The following is a 15,874-nucleotide window of genomic DNA, read 5'->3' as shown; positions in this document are numbered from 1 at the left end:
TTTCAATAAATTAATCATTATAAAATATTTTTTCGGTTAAAAAATTTGAAGATTAAAGACTGCAGTGTAAGGTTAGGTTAGGTTAGGGGTACAAAATTTATAATCTATATATTTTTCAAAATTTTTATGTTTTGCTTCTTGAAATGCGTTTGCCTGCGGGTGCCAGATCACCCCTTCTCATTTTTTTTTATTAATTTATTAAAGTTCACTTTTTGAGAACATTTAAAATTTTTATTGCTTCTTGAAATGTATTTGCTGCGGGCTCCCGTGCTCCACTCCACATTTAATTTATTATCCATTAAACGTGATAAGTTTCTGAAATTTCTGTTTTAAACATTGGTAACCTGGAGCTCTCTAAATAATCATTTTTCAATAAATTAATCATTATAAAATATTTTTTCGGTTAAAGAATTTGAAGATTACAGACTGCAGTGTATTATAGTGTTCATTTATACCTAATCAATATTTTTTTTAACACTTTAGATTCTGAGCGAGCTAGAAATATATTGATTTTACTATAATTTGTGTTTTTTTTTTTTTAGTCATGTTACCACGTTTTGGGGCATTAAAATTTAAGTGCTTCCATTTCTACCTCAATACATCGTTCGATCAGAAAGTGATTCTATTTAGACTTTGTGGAGTCAAAAGTAAAAAATTCTTAATAATCGGGATAAACAAACTAAAAATTAATGGAAAAACAGGAAATTTAAGCACAACGTACAGTTTTCGATAAAATCGATTTTGATTTTTGTTGTAAATTTAAAACAAATAATTACTATAGATACATGCAATTTTCACTGAATATTTATATAAGTATACCCATTCTATCCATTAAGCAATTAAAAAAAAAAATTCGACTTTAGTTGAACTATTTATAGTTATATGTGATTTTCGATCATTATTAGTTTTTTTAAATTTAGTATTTATAAAAATATATTTTTGGGTAGAAAAGCTTGAAAATTTAATACAATATTCCTTAAAAGTTAATCAATCTTTATCACAAAAAAAATGTCCACCAGAAAATCAAATTAAATTTCTATGAGCTTTTGAAATCTAAATTTTAACAACATTGGATTTTCACTAGATTTCTCATTTAGCGATTTTCTTAATTTTGTGTAACTCAAATGACCGTAGATACTTGATATTTTCACTGAATTTTTATATAGACATTTTCTATATTTGATAAAATTTCTAAAATATTTTGATTTGTTTTGAGCTGTTAACTGACATTTTAATTTTTCGTTTTTTTTTTCTACAAATATCAATATAAAATTTGAAAATTTAATTAATGACACCTAACACACTGTTATAATATCAGTTAAAAAAATATTAAAAATACATATGCACGATTTTTTTTATAAGCTTTTAAAGTTCAAATTTTGACTAAACACGTAAAAATTACAGCAATGTTTAAATTATCTTAGATAGCAATTCACAAAAGTTTTTCCTTTTATATTTAAGAATTTAAAATGTAATACAAGGCTCCTAACATATTTATACAATGGCAGTCAAAAAGCATTGAAAGTTTGAATTTTGACAAGATACGTAGAAATCACGAAAATTCGCAAATTATTTTAAGCTTAAAATTCATAAAAAATTTCTTTTTAGATCTAAGATTTGAAAATTTTTAATTATCTGTAATATATCCTAGACAGATAAATCGTCTCCGCTGAGAATCATTTTTCGCATACAATGATAATATCATTGGATTCAGGTCACCCCTTCTCATTTTTTTTTTATTAATTTATAAAAGTTCACTTTTTGAGTATATTTATAATTTTTTGGGTTTCTTGAAATTTATTTGCCTGCGGGCTCCCGTTCTCATTTTATTTTTTATTAATTTTACTTAGTTCACGTTTGAAGTACATTTAACATTTTTTTTTTGCTTCTGTTCAACCATGACCGATAAAATCGTATTTCTCATTTTTGATCTATTACCTGAATCGCGGAAAAAAAGCCCATGGAAAAAATTTAAATTAAAAATAAATGTTAATACATCTATATTTAATATAATTAGTATATAATATTTTTTTATTTTTAATCTAGTTTATATAAGTTTAAATAAATTGAACTTTGGTTAAACCAGTCAAATATTAGTTGGGTAATAAAATTGAAATTTATTGACAAATGACAGGTATTTGTATCCATTCAAATAGGTACTAACAAAATAATATGTAGTATTCCATTAGTATACACTTGGTTGTTGGCTGTAATTGTTGTACCTACACAATTACTATTACAATTATTATTTTTGCGATTATTATTATGATGTTATTATGTTTTATTATCTGTAATATTGTGATGATATCATCACTTATTACATTTGTTAATTATTATATTTATAGTTTGAATTATGCACTGTTTTATCATAAAATAAAATAACTATGTGATATTGTATTATGAATAATGATAGGTATATTTAATAGTTTCAAACTAAGCCATAATGGTAATATGGTAATAATTATTACTATTAAAGTATATATAAAATAAATATTTTGATTTTTTAAAAATTATTCAATGTTTTAGTAAACAATACTGAAAGCTCTCAGAACAATAAATATTGAATTTTGTTGTTTACAGTGTCAACATTTAATTCAAAAATAATTGTTGGAATTTAAAATTGTTTCTAATTTTAGTACAAAAATTTAAATGGAGGATGAATTGAGCAGTTTTAAAAACTTTATATTACTTACCGGTAACTAGATTTACATTACATTTTCAAGTCATTTTTTATTTTATAACTATAAGCTATAACAAAGCTATTATTTAGTTGAACATGCTAAAATAAATGCCACTGGTACTGTAAGTACCTAGTGATTTTAAATCAAAAAATTATATTTTATACAGTTTAAATTATTATATTAATATCATCTTCTTTTAGTATTTATACTATAGGTACTATAAGTTTGTATTATTAGTTCGAAATATTTAAAATGGTATGTAATAAAAATAATCATTACATCGAATTTGGTTGAAAAAATTATACAATTAAAACATATTTTAGATATTTTTAAATAATGATTTCTTACAAATGCAAGCTTTATGGTGGGAAAGGAATAATACACTTTCTATACATTTAATAATACAAATAAAAATAGTTTTTTTATGTTAATAGTTTATAGAATAGACAATACATATTAATTTAATTATTTTATACAAATATAAAAAGAACCTACAAAAAAACTTTATCATACATCACAATATCTTAACTGTATTGTAATCTTTAGGTACTGTAGTTGCTATAAAAATAATTGATTCCTACTTTAAAATGTTTCAAACTTTCTTGATCATTACTGTGTTTTCTTCTAATTATTGCAAGTTTTTTCTTTTTCTTTCTTTTCCACTAACGCGTTGACTACTAAAATTTGGTTTTATGGTTGATTGATTTGGCAGATTTTCACTACTGGAGAATAGATATTTGTGTATATCATTTTTTATTGTACTCAAACTTTTTTCAAAAACATCATTTGCTGGAAGTGTTTCGTCTAAAATTTCTGGTATTTCTGATTCTAATGCCATAGCTTCTAACATCGCCCAATGAAAGTTTATTTTAGGGTTCTTAATCAGTGCTGGATAATAATTGATGGGCATGCTTTCACAAATTTTCTTACCTATTGATATTTGAGTATCCTCTAACGACTTACAGTCTTTTGTTGGTTTTACTGGTTTCAAACATTCATGAAATGGCAAAAATATTACATGAAATCCTGAAGGATGGCTTTGAGTACCAGTTTCGTTTATAATTTCAGCTTGAGGTATCAGGGCAGATAAATGAACTTTTCCTCCTTTCCGAATTTTTATGAAGCACATTATACATTTATTTTCTTCTAAGCAGCATTCAAGAAGAGTATTAAACATACGTGTGCTACCTTCTACAATATAATTATTAGGGCGCAGAAAAATAGAAGTTTTAAAATGATACAATATCATAATATTTTCTTTGTTTGTAAAACCAAGTAATTTAATACCAGGTTCTATAACACCATTTTTCAGAACTGCTATATCTTCATTTTTAAATATTACTTTTTGTTCTGCAGTAACCAAATATTTAGCTTGATCTGATTTATACATTAACTCATTAGTGTTTAATGTAAATACTTGAGTATCAATAGTTAATGGTTTATTAGTCCTTTTGTCCAGCTTAACTTTTGGTGGTATTTTTGATTTTGTATAAAATCTGTATAATGAAGTAGATATATAAAAGTTTTCATTAACAAAGAATTTTATTTTAGATACACTTCTACCATGTTTCAATTTGTCATTGATTTCAAACATAATATCATCTATACTTTCTAACCCATTGATGGGTTTGGAGATACTGTGGAAGTTCTTAAGGAGACCTTCATAGAAAAGATTCATGTTAAATGTTGTACCAATAGGTATAAGCTTAAAATCAATTTTATTTTTAATCACATCATCGATTCTTGTTCTTAGATGGAATTGTTTTTTAGAATCGCCTATATCAGGTTGATCATTGCATGTTATGAGCATAATAGTACTACAGCTTTGATTTTCACTACATTTTTTTATAAGATAGTTACCATACCATACTGCATCAGAGAGTGGTGAAAGAATACCTTGTCCAGTTTTAATAAGTTTAGCAGTAAGTATATCATCAAGCATTTTAATTAATTGAACATTAGGTTTCATTGGTTTGGATAACACATTAATATACTTGGGACATTTTATATTTTCGTCGTTAGTACCGTATATCAATATACCTATTTTATCATTTCTACTCTCTTTAATAAGTTTCAGAACTACTTTTTTGCAAAGTGCAATACTTGCTGCAAAAAAAGTTGTGTCATTATAAGTATTGAACATTGGTTTTGAAGCATCAATTAAAAACATGATATGTTGTTTTATAAACCATTTTTGTTTTTCTTCTTCTAAAGATTCACTCTCCCATACAATTGGAGAATCTGATGAATCATCCATTTTATTGAAATATGTATTATCTAAAAACAAATAAAATATAAATGTAAGACACGATACCAATTACAAACCTATATTTTAACTATAAAAGAAAAAATGCTAATATCTTGTTTTCTGTAGAACTAAATCACTACCAAGTTTTCTTTCTGAATTTCTATAAGGAGTTTATAAAAATGGTGGGACCAAGATTTAAAAACAAATATTTGCCACCTAAAACTACAATAAGATATCTAAAAATAAAGAAATGTTTCAATGAGTTCCTATATATTTTTAAATTTTGTATAATTTTATAATTATTTAAAAAATTGTATGTTTGCAATTCAATAATTTGTGAATTTTAAACCACAATCATAGATTTTTAAGCAATTATAACACATTCTCTTAGTAAAATTATAACCCCTTTTGACATATTCAGTTAAGACAGAGGTCTTCAAACTTCATTATTCAAGGTCAATATAAAAAAATAAACAAAAAACAAAATAATATAAATTATTCTTTAATAGTTTATTTGTTTTAGTTAGCGGGCCAATATAAAATTGCCCAAGAGTTGAAGTTTGGAGATTCCCGTTCCTTTCCCTACTGTAAACATATCACGTGTACATTTAACACTTATACTTACACTTTTGACATTCAATTTATTTTTTATATTTTCTTATATTAATATTTATTTAATGATTATAACTTATACTTGCTACTACTAAAAAGACATAACAGTACAATAACTATCATTACAGAGATTAGTGATTAAGAGATATGTGTTAGGTACATTTTACAATTATTTATTAATCAATATATTGAAATATTTACATAAACTTGTTTGATTACTTATAGATTAAAAATATTTTATTACAATTAATTAATATTGGATCATAAAAGAAAGTCTTTTTTAAAAATTAAACCTGCAAGGATTTACACTTTGCAATATTTCCTGAAATAAAAGAGATATCAAAATTCTGGTTTTGTAATAAGACTCATAGGGATGGAACTAAAATTATTTCATATTTTAATTTTTCGATAAAAAAGTTAAAAATACGTTTTTTATTTAATTAATTTAAAAAAATTGACTATAGCCATTTTGTAAAATTTATTTTACTACAAAAATTGAAGTTTTAAAATTTTATTTTTAATAATTTCCTGATTTTGAATTCTTTTATTAGTTTCGAGAAAAATTGTGAATTATTTAACATCGTAGTGTGTATTATGATAAATATAACATGGTGAAAGTTAATATTATAATTCATGAATTCATGATACAAGTAAAATACTACCATATACTACATACCTGTTTAGAATTTTAATACTAACATGAGATCAAATACGACAAATCAATAAAAGTTCAGTAACTCTTTATGTTAATTGGTATAAGAATTACGAATATTCAATATTGAAATATTTGAAATATACAAAATAATTTTAGAAAAGAAAAAACCTGAATATCAAAAAATATATATCAATATTAACGTTTGTCGTTTATCATGGATATTGGATAATTGGTGATATCCCAGTTCTCCCAAGTGATAAGAAAAAAAATTAACTTTTTGATTTTATCAATTTTAATACTGCAGCATTGCTGCTCTACCAGGACTCTTTTATCAAACTTGGCAAATTATACTGCCAACTTTATGCATTACCTATTATGTTATGTTGTAATTAGTATAATATAATAAAAATTAGGAATTTCCAAGTAAAATCGTAACCGTGTAGGACTTGAGTGTTTAGGACATGTTGATACTTTCATAGTTGTATATTCTTAGTTTTTAAATCATTTAAAAGTTCAAACGCCAACACTTAATTGTGTCATACGGAAAACTAACAAAACGGAAAAACGGCTTCCTACTTTCCTAATAACTTTAGTATTTACAATGTGGTAGTCACAAAATTTGTCTATAGATAAGAATGTAATAATAATTAATATTTTATCATTGTTCTTTGATATTGTTGTTATTTGTTGTCTGTTTAACCCGATCCCGATGTATGACTACTTTGACTGACGATTATAATTTTTTTTTTTAAACTTCAATACAATTTGAATTTATCTAATATCTACGAAATCAAAGGATTAAAAAAATAATGCATTTTTGTATTTTCAATTGAGGAGGACTAAGTAGTTTGAAGCAGTCCTATTCACAAACTTAATGCCTGCTTGATTTATAGTTTTGTCGTCTGTTAACAGATTCAGTTTGTTAATCATTATAATTCGGTAAGTTGACGATGTTTTTTTAATATCAATGAAGTATTATTTTTTTTTTGCCTATTGTCAGCCACTTTTAAATTTATTCATTTAGAATTCCAAAAAAAATCAATTCGTTGCTAACTGTGTTAGCACTGTGAATTGTAATGAGTAAATTTTTTCACATTGTACTATATTTTTTTAAGAATAAGTTTTTCTAGCAATAATTAACTTATTTATTTAATATTCCAAAAGATTATCCTTGGCTTATGTAATAAATATTGACCAATGTTGGTTTAACTTTGGACAGACCTTATAGTTGTATAATATATTTGTTTGAATTTTAGTTGGTATGCAGGATGACAAAACATCTTCTGAACCACCAGTGGAAAATAATACAACAGTTTTAAAAAATTCCATATCAATAAAACATTTTGTACCAAAAGTTGGATTATTACATCACAGGGAATCTCTACAACTGATACTATGTAAACCCAAATTAATGCCATTAAAATCCATGACATTAGAAAAATTACAAAAGATGCAATCTGATGCAGAAAATAAATTGTCAAATAGATGATTAGATTAGTTAAAATGACAGTAGGAATATTTAGCGCTGAAGTTATATTTGCTTTTATTTTAACTACGGTGCTACTTAACCGTTATGGCAATTGGAAAACTCAAAATATTGTCGTTACAATAGCTGTACTCATTGCTTGGTATTTTTCTCTTTTAATTATCTTCGTTCTTCCCATCGATATATCTTTGGTAAGTTCTTAGATTATTATAAACATAAAATTATACAGTGTTATATCTACTTTTAAATTAATAAATATTCGTTCAATTTTATTTCTATTACCAAAATATTTTTCTGACTAAAAGATATATTTTTATATAGTATTTAAATAGGTGACTAATATTTGAACATTTAATACATGATCATTATATTGAATTCTAGGCAGCTTATCGTAAATGTGTTCAAGATGCATATAATTATAACAATAATACTACAAATTCTAGTCATGAATTATCAGCCTGTAATAAACCCTGGAGTTATGTGCCAGAATCTACGTTACCAAAAATGTGGAGAGTTGTTTATTGGACTTCCCAATTCCTAACATGGTATGTAATCGTACACCATATAAGTTACAATAAATTATGGATAGGTATGCTGAACATTTAATAACGAGTTTAATAATTTTAAATACTTTATATTTTCTTATTTTGCTGTTTAATTGCTTGATAAACACATATAACAAAATTCATTGTGGAATGTGGTTATTAACAAAGATATTATTAAACTCTTAAAATACTATACTAATAGCATATACCTATATATTTTGAAAATTAATCAAAAGTATTGAAACAATAAAATTAAACTATTATATTTTAACTGAAAAAATAACATATTCAATGTCATTATAATATTTAAAAAAAAAAATGTAAACTAAGAGTATGATTTTAGGAGGATTTGTACCAAATATTATTTTTATTACTATCACATAGATATTCATAATAGTAATACTAATCTAAGCAATTTTAGCCAATTTTTTAAAATTAGGCAAGCTTCATCAGCTATCATAAAAATTATTATTAAAGTTTGAAACTTCTGCTTTACGCAGAATTTTCATATTATTTGAATTGTTACTAAAAATTAAAACCTCAATTAAAACTAAATACCGAGAAAGTTTGCTAAAAAAACACTGGATTAAACTCATTCACATTATTTAGTTATTAGTCAATTAATCAATACAGCTTGACTAAATAAACTTGGCAAGATCAGGTTTGCTATTCTTAGTTTATTTTTCTTGGATAAAAATTACAGTTAATCTTTACTAATTTCCTCTTAATAGTTACAATAAGAATTATTTCCAAATTATAGATATTCCTCTGAAACACTTAATGTGTATCAAAGTGTCTTAAATTAGTGAAATTCCACTGATCTCGCTTTTATTGTATTTATTACTGTTATTCTATTTCAATTGTTATATATTATTTTTTCTTAATATAATTTTATTTTAAAAATGTATAGTGCATATTGTTATTTAAAATTATATATGTTTAGGTTTATTATGCCAGTTATGCAATACTATGTGAAATCTGGAGAATTTACATTGAAGGACAAATTAAAAAATGCTATTAAAAGCAATACACTCTATTATAGTACATTATTGTTAATTGTTACAATACTTATAATTTACATTGCTCTTAAGCCAGGAGTGCATTTAGATTGGTAAGTTTAATATAATAATTTTATAGATATTAGATGGTATGGAACTATAAATAACAAGAGTATTATGTAAATTAAAAAAGTAATAAATATTAAAATTATTACTAATTATTATATTTATAATATCATTGAATGTAATTTTCCAATGATATTTTAACTTCAAATTATTCATAATTTAAGTTTAATAAAATTATGATTTAAAATGTAACTATAAGTTATTAGATAAATACATAGGTGTGCATTATTTGTCTTGCAAATTTCAATTTCCTTTTTAAGTTTTTTTAAACTTAATTTAAACACAAAATAAATGTTATCTACACACTGTAAGCCTTGGTTAAACTTAGCTATTTCAAAATTTTAGAAAATTTATTTTGTTATTTGAATAACTATCAATATTAAAATATTATTTTTAAATTTTTTTTAGGCAAAAATTAAAAGCTATCGCATCATCTGCTAGCAATACATGGGGATTGTTTTTATTGATATTATTGTTGGGTATTGCATTAGTGGACATTCCAAGAGAATTATGGCGATCTAGTCAAATTGATTATACATTGAGAAAAGTATACTTCAAACTGTCAAAACTCAATACAGAGAAGTTAGAATCTGAAGGAGCTTTAGAAGACGTTCTTGAAGTACTTATTTCTTATATATTATATTGTTTTGTATAAAATGCGAAAAACTAAATAAAATTTGGAATTCTTTCATTAGTCGATTAAAAGTGTTAGTATCAGTATGAGTCCAAATGATGCATTGTATGATTGTTTTCAAATAATTTTGAAAAAAGTTCCTGAAGATCAAAGAGATTTTTTGAAAAATGTGCGGTCTAATTCAAGGAATCATTCAACACCTCCTTCAATTGGCATGCTAACTCGACTTCATAAACAAGTAATACAAGTGAAAAATATTATATATTAAAAAAATAATAATAAAATTAATGATAATGATAACCTTAATACAAGTTAAGTTTTGTGAGAATTAATAGCCTAATGTTTTGATCAAATGATGTACACAGTGCTAGACCTAATTTGCTGGGACACCATCGAAAATTATTGATTGGTTGTGTTGATATTAACTGATTTTGAATCTCAGTTGTAATTTTCCTGGATTTGTTATCTTGTCACCATCAGATTCAGTTTTATATCTATCTTCAGGATATATATATTTCCATAAGTATATTGAACCATTTCCTCCAGTAGTGGTAAAAATTTCTCGATGTTGTGGTAGATGTCTGACAGTCCAAATAGTATGTTTGTGTACACTATTTTTTATGTAACCAAACCCTTTTGTAGGATGTTGAACTTTAATATCAAATACATAAAAATGTGATTCAATTGTTGTGGCTATTAGTTTATTCATTTGAATGTCTCTTCTATCAAATTCTAAACTACAAACTCCATTTGTTACATTGGTTTCCCAGCGTAATGCCATTGCTCTTAAGTCTAACATTTTTATGTCTCCATTATCATAACCAGCACAAACAATTCGTTCTTCTGAATTGTAAGCATTTCCAAATGCTACTGTCCAACAATCTCGCTTAGTAGCACCTATTGCTGTTTCCATTTTTGCAACTGGCAGTTTTTCTCTTGGATCCCATATTTTCACTGAACCATCCTTCCCACCTTAAACAGTTATTTTCATTAATCAGCAAAAATACAGTTTAAATTAATAATAAACTATAAGTATAATACAATTATTATAATGATAATACCTGTCACTAATTCAGGAGCTCCACATCCAATTCCAAGCCCACCAATACCATCAATACAATATATAAGGCCTTGGTGAGCTTTTACAGAATAAAGTGACTTAGCTGAATACTCTAAGTCTACAATCTCTAAATTGCCTTCATAGTTTCCAACTGCCAAGTGCCTTTTATCGATAGAACTTGACTGAAAAGTGGCACATTCAATGGCAACTGATTTCTCATACTCTTGAATGGTTTGAATGTCATTTTCATCCAATGCATAAATATTTATAACACCTTTCAAGTTTGGTTTGCCTCCAACAGCTGTGAACTTGGCCGAGTTGTGAATCCAATGGCAATCTTTCAACTGATAATTAACAGATTTTTCCCTGTGAATAATAATCTGAGACTTGCTTAATGTACTCATTTTTCTAACTTTTGATTACATTTGAGTAAAATGTTCAAGAAGAAACTATAATGAGTGATGTGTAAATATTGTTGCTATGGTTACTTATGAATTGTATGAGACATCAATGAAGCACCTTTAAGGATATAATATAATATTGCTAGTAGATATCAGATTTGTGTACCTATTTAGTTATCAGGTTAAAATAAAATAAATTTGTATGAAAAAAAAAATTGTTATATATACACATCACAGAAATTATATGTTGAATATACATTGTTTTAGTTAATTGTTGCTGTGCATATGTATCATCGTACTGAGACACAGGGTAGCCTAATGCTAGAAAAAGCTATTTTCTTAGAAGACATTAATTCAAATATGACATCTAGAGATCGGAAGTTTAAAAAAATGTTCAATACACCATCAAAATTCAATAATTATGCAGATACATCAACAATCGGTGAGTCAAATAAGTTTAAATTTGTTGTTAATTATTATTTATTAATTATTTATATCTCTTGTTGAACAATTTATTTTTAAATTTATCTATGTACAATGTACATATTAAAATTATTATTTATCTTATACCAAAAGCATATAAAACTATGGATTATTTTATTTCAATAAATAACTTATTACTATAATCAAGTCATACATAATTGTATATTTTATGCATAGTATTAAATTTGTTAATTTTCAGAGTGGTATTGGTGGTGTCGTTTACATCCTATGATGCTTCAAGCTTTATCGGTGATTACTGGCATATTATCAGTTATGATTGTGTGGTCTGAAATGACATTTTTCAAAAAGCAACCAGTGCTCTCTATTTTTGCTCTCATGGTCAATGTGGCAAAACAAAATAATGATTATGTTATGATACAGGTAATATAAAAATAACTTCCATTTGAGATTGTGTAAATTTGTTCTTTAATTGCCACCAAATTGTTATTATCAGGTGTTATCTACATTGTCCATTGCTTATTTGGCATATTGTACATATTCAACAATATTTAAGATAAAATTGCTTAACATATACTATCTAGCACCAAACCATCAAACCACTGAAAGCAGTTTAATTTTTTTTGGATTGTAAGTATTTTCCTGGTTGAATTTATTTGAACTACACTCATTAAATATTCCCATTATAGGCTATTGAGTCGTCTAACATCACCAATGTGTTTAAATTTCCTTGGACTTATTCACATGGATAGTCATGTGATAAAAAGTCGTATTCTTGAAACTGATTATACTCAGGTAAAAATTTATAAATTTGATTTGGGTATAGACTAAAATTGTAAAAGAATAATGATGTGGATAATAATTAAATATTAGAGAAAAAATGAATGATAATCATATCAAATTTTAAAACAAGTTAGAAGGCTATAGCATAATATGTTAGTAATTCCTCAATACTTATTTGTTTATCTAACTTAACAGTTTTTTAATGTTTAAAAATATAGCATATTATTTTATTTATATGTTGACTGCCATATGACCGCCAGTGATCACTTGATATATATTATGATTAAGCTGTGTATATTTTTTAGTGTCATCTCAAATTTATATATACTATGGAATAGAGAAAAAAACATTTAAAAAAATAAATTAAATATGTTTATTACATCAAAAAATGATTCCCGCTACGCTACTGTACTTTTTTAGTGTATTATTTATGGTGCCATGGTAAAATTAATGATGTAAAAAATATTTATTTATAGTAACTGGTGGTCTTGTGGGGCATGGTAATAATGATCAACCATTTCTATGGGAAACATCAGTCACCAACATTTATCATTTGACAATTACATATAACTTGTGATCAACAAGTTAACTGAATGAAAAATTCCTTTCTTCACACTATTTATACTTAAGAGGATGTCACATCCACATGTGTTGTCTTCATCTTAAAAAAGAATGATATAAAAAAAAATTGTTTTAAGCAGGAAAGAATTGATAAGGTTACAGTCATAAAGTCATAACTAAGAAATAACATTTTCATGCTATAAAGTAGAGAACATTTACTGTGCAGCACCGTTTTTATTTTTCTGATATCACAAACATGAAAAAGTTCTTATTGTTTAAAAATGCATTATTTAAAATTTGAATAACTTTGATTTATTTGTAATATGCACGATTTTAAAATTATGTTACATAGTAAATGTTCTTCTCTTTATACTAAAAAAATTCTTAGTTATGACTGCATCCTTCTCGTTTCTTATCCACGCAAGAAAGTTTTTGCTATTTTGTATGTATGTTTGTAAAATCAAGATAACATGCATGCATGATGTGCTATTAAGTAAAAAAAATAATAGTTTTTTTTTACTTATAACTAAGAAATTCTCTAACCTATTTTGTTTTTTCTCTTATTAATTTATGCTACTCAAGGTTGTTATGCTCACAGTTTTTCATTTGTTTTTTTGACTGGATACCAATAATTTAAATACTTTTTTTACCTTACTTGAGTTATTTTAATTTTAGATAATGGGTCATATGGATGTTATTACAATAATTAGTGATGGTTTCAATGTATACTTTCCAACCCTCATACTTGCTGTATGTTTAGCAACTTATTTTAATGTGGGAACGAGAATATTATCCATATTAGGATTTCCTCAGTTTTTAGAAGATGATGATTTGGTGACCGATTACATTCAAGAAGGCCGTTTACTAGTTGTACGAGGTATATTGTCAATATTCTACTAAAAGATATTATTTGATGCTCAAATTGTTTATTTTGAATTTAGAAAAAGAAAGGCGTGAACGTAAAATACGAGGTAACGAAATGCGTCGTAAATATAGAGAAAGATCTATACCAAATACAAATGAAGATGTCGAGGAAAGTATGTATAGCATAATGTTATTATTTCATAAAGTTTACAACCATAATAATCAATAATGAATTATTAGGAGTTCCACCATCTCGAAAAGACAACATGAAATCATACTTATTGGATAATGCTGATCCCATTGATCGATCCTATCATAGTTATAGTACAAATGATACTTCTGAAGTAGAAAGACAGTTGCCCATTGTGAGTACAAGACCTAACAGTACTTGGGTACCACCGAGGAATATATTTAGTGATTTATAATTTTTGATGAAAAAATTATTTCATGTTTCTATTATTTCTTTGCATTGATATAAATATTTTCTGTATGTTGAATTCACTGAACTGTAAATATGGTATGCACTAAGGACTGATAAACTTGTCTCACTAATGGACAGCGCCATATTTATTTCATTTTCATAATTCTGTGCAGTGAAAAAAAAAATGTATAAATTCATTATTCCTAAGAATTTCATTTTTTTTTTTATATATGATTTCAATGAAAATGTATCCAATTGAATTAAAATGATGACCTTTAATAAGGAACACTTTTCAATGCATAAATTATGTACAATGTGTGTCGCATATTTACAATTTAGTAGTTGGATTTGAATGTGTTAAGATTAAAGTAATTTTTATTTTAAATGTATTTTTATTTATTTTTTTTTTGATAACATTTTTAAACAATTATAATATTTATTAGTTTATTACATATATTATACTATAAAAATATGTAAATATATGTTTTTAATAAAATATATTAGATTAAAAAAAAATTGTGTTTTGATCTATAGTTTTTACTGTTTTTATATTTTTATTTTTATGGTTTTTGAATTGTGTTCAAGATTAACAGAATTTTTTTTATCGTAAATTAAAATGGCAAAATGTTAATATTTAATTGGTACTCAAAATAAATAAGAAAACAAAACACTGGCATTTGTTGTTTCTGTCCTACAAGTGTGTAACATAGCAAGTTTATGTTCACGTGTAACTTTGTTAGTTTAAAAATTGGAGTGAATCAATATCTTATGAAACTTTATGGTAAGAAAATCATCTGTGTTTGTATCTGGGGTTTTTACAGTTTAATATACTGTATATTATATAGCATAAATTAAAAATTCTAATAACTCGCTTAAAAACTAAATTATTGTAAAAACCCCAGATACAAACACAGATAGTTTTCTTACCATAAAGTTTCATAAGATATTGATTCACTCTAATTTTTAAACTAACAAAGTTACACGTGAACATAAACTTGCTATGTTACACACTTGTAGGACAGAAACAACAAATGCCAGTGTTTTGTTTTCTTATTTATTTTGAGTACCAATTAAATATTAACATTTTGCCATTTTAATTTACGATAAAAAAAATGCTAAAAAAAACTTGCTAAAAATTCAACTGTCTTAAAAAATAAATAAACCACATACAAACATAGATAATGTTCTTACCTTCAAGTTTCATGACAGGTCAACAGGTCAATTCATTCAAATTTTTAGATTGACAAATCCTTATGTGAGTTGCTGATTGTTAATTTGCTGTTAGGTTTGCACTTGTAAGACGTAAAAACAAAAAAGGCCTGTATAGTGTTAAGATCATTCAAAACTGAAGAAGTTGC

The 15,874-nt window shown here is 25.4% G+C and overlaps 3 protein-coding genes across 3 annotated transcripts; 1 reads left to right on the top strand and 2 right to left on the bottom strand.

Moving 5' to 3' along the window:
* Positions 1–2,661: 2,661 nt before the first annotated feature.
* Irbp (Inverted repeat-binding protein) lies at positions 2,662–6,371 on the bottom strand. Its single transcript, XM_015521618.2, has 2 exons — positions 6,218–6,371; positions 2,662–4,958 (listed from the first exon to the last, which is right to left on the bottom strand). The coding sequence occupies exon 2, from the start codon at positions 4,936–4,938 to the stop codon at positions 3,310–3,312; it is 1,629 nt and encodes a 542-aa protein (XP_015377104.1). The 5' UTR covers positions 4,939–4,958; positions 6,218–6,371; the 3' UTR covers positions 2,662–3,309.
* Positions 6,372–7,680: 1,309 nt separating this feature from the next.
* Positions 7,681–14,938, top strand: LOC107171383 (LMBR1 domain-containing protein 2 homolog). The gene is made up of 12 exons (XM_015521621.2): positions 7,681–7,873; positions 8,064–8,227; positions 9,171–9,338; positions 9,760–9,970; positions 10,047–10,223; positions 11,714–11,888; positions 12,129–12,310; positions 12,384–12,517; positions 12,577–12,682; positions 13,907–14,108; positions 14,173–14,268; positions 14,336–14,938. The coding sequence occupies exons 1-12, from the start codon at positions 7,682–7,684 to the stop codon at positions 14,518–14,520; spliced, it is 1,992 nt and encodes a 663-aa protein (XP_015377107.2). The 5' UTR covers position 7,681; the 3' UTR covers positions 14,521–14,938.
* Positions 10,222–11,478, bottom strand: Wdr92 (dynein axonemal assembly factor 10). The gene is given in 3 exon segments (XM_015521617.2): positions 10,222–10,422; positions 10,425–10,957; positions 11,047–11,478. Coding segments are annotated over 3 exon segments (1,071 nt in total). The 5' UTR covers positions 11,450–11,478; the 3' UTR covers positions 10,222–10,287.
* Positions 14,939–15,874: the final 936 nt, after the last annotated feature.

Source organism: Diuraphis noxia, unplaced genomic scaffold (genome assembly GCF_037042655.1).
Source record: "Diuraphis noxia isolate RWA-SAM2 unplaced genomic scaffold, SU_Dnox_SAM2 contig0004, whole genome shotgun sequence".
Classification (NCBI taxonomy): Eukaryota; Metazoa; Arthropoda; class Insecta; order Hemiptera; family Aphididae; genus Diuraphis; species Diuraphis noxia.
This window is presented reverse-complemented; position numbering and strand designations above follow the sequence as displayed.

Excerpts from the sequence above, each read along its gene's own strand:
- LOC107171383 (XM_015521621.2), top strand. The coding sequence starts at position 7,682 with ATGATTAGATTAGTTAAAATGACAGTAGGAATATTTAGCGCTGAAGTT. Across the intron at positions 9,339-9,759 it reads CCAGGAGTGCATTTAGATTG|GCAAAAATTAAAAGCTATCG; the intron begins GTAAGTTTAATA and ends AATTTTTTTTAG. Across the intron at positions 12,683-13,906 it reads TTGAAACTGATTATACTCAG|ATAATGGGTCATATGGATGT; the intron begins GTAAAAATTTAT and ends TTTTAATTTTAG.
- Irbp (XM_015521618.2), bottom strand. The coding sequence starts at position 4,938 with ATGGATGATTCATCAGATTCTCCAATTGTATGGGAGAGTGAATCTTTA.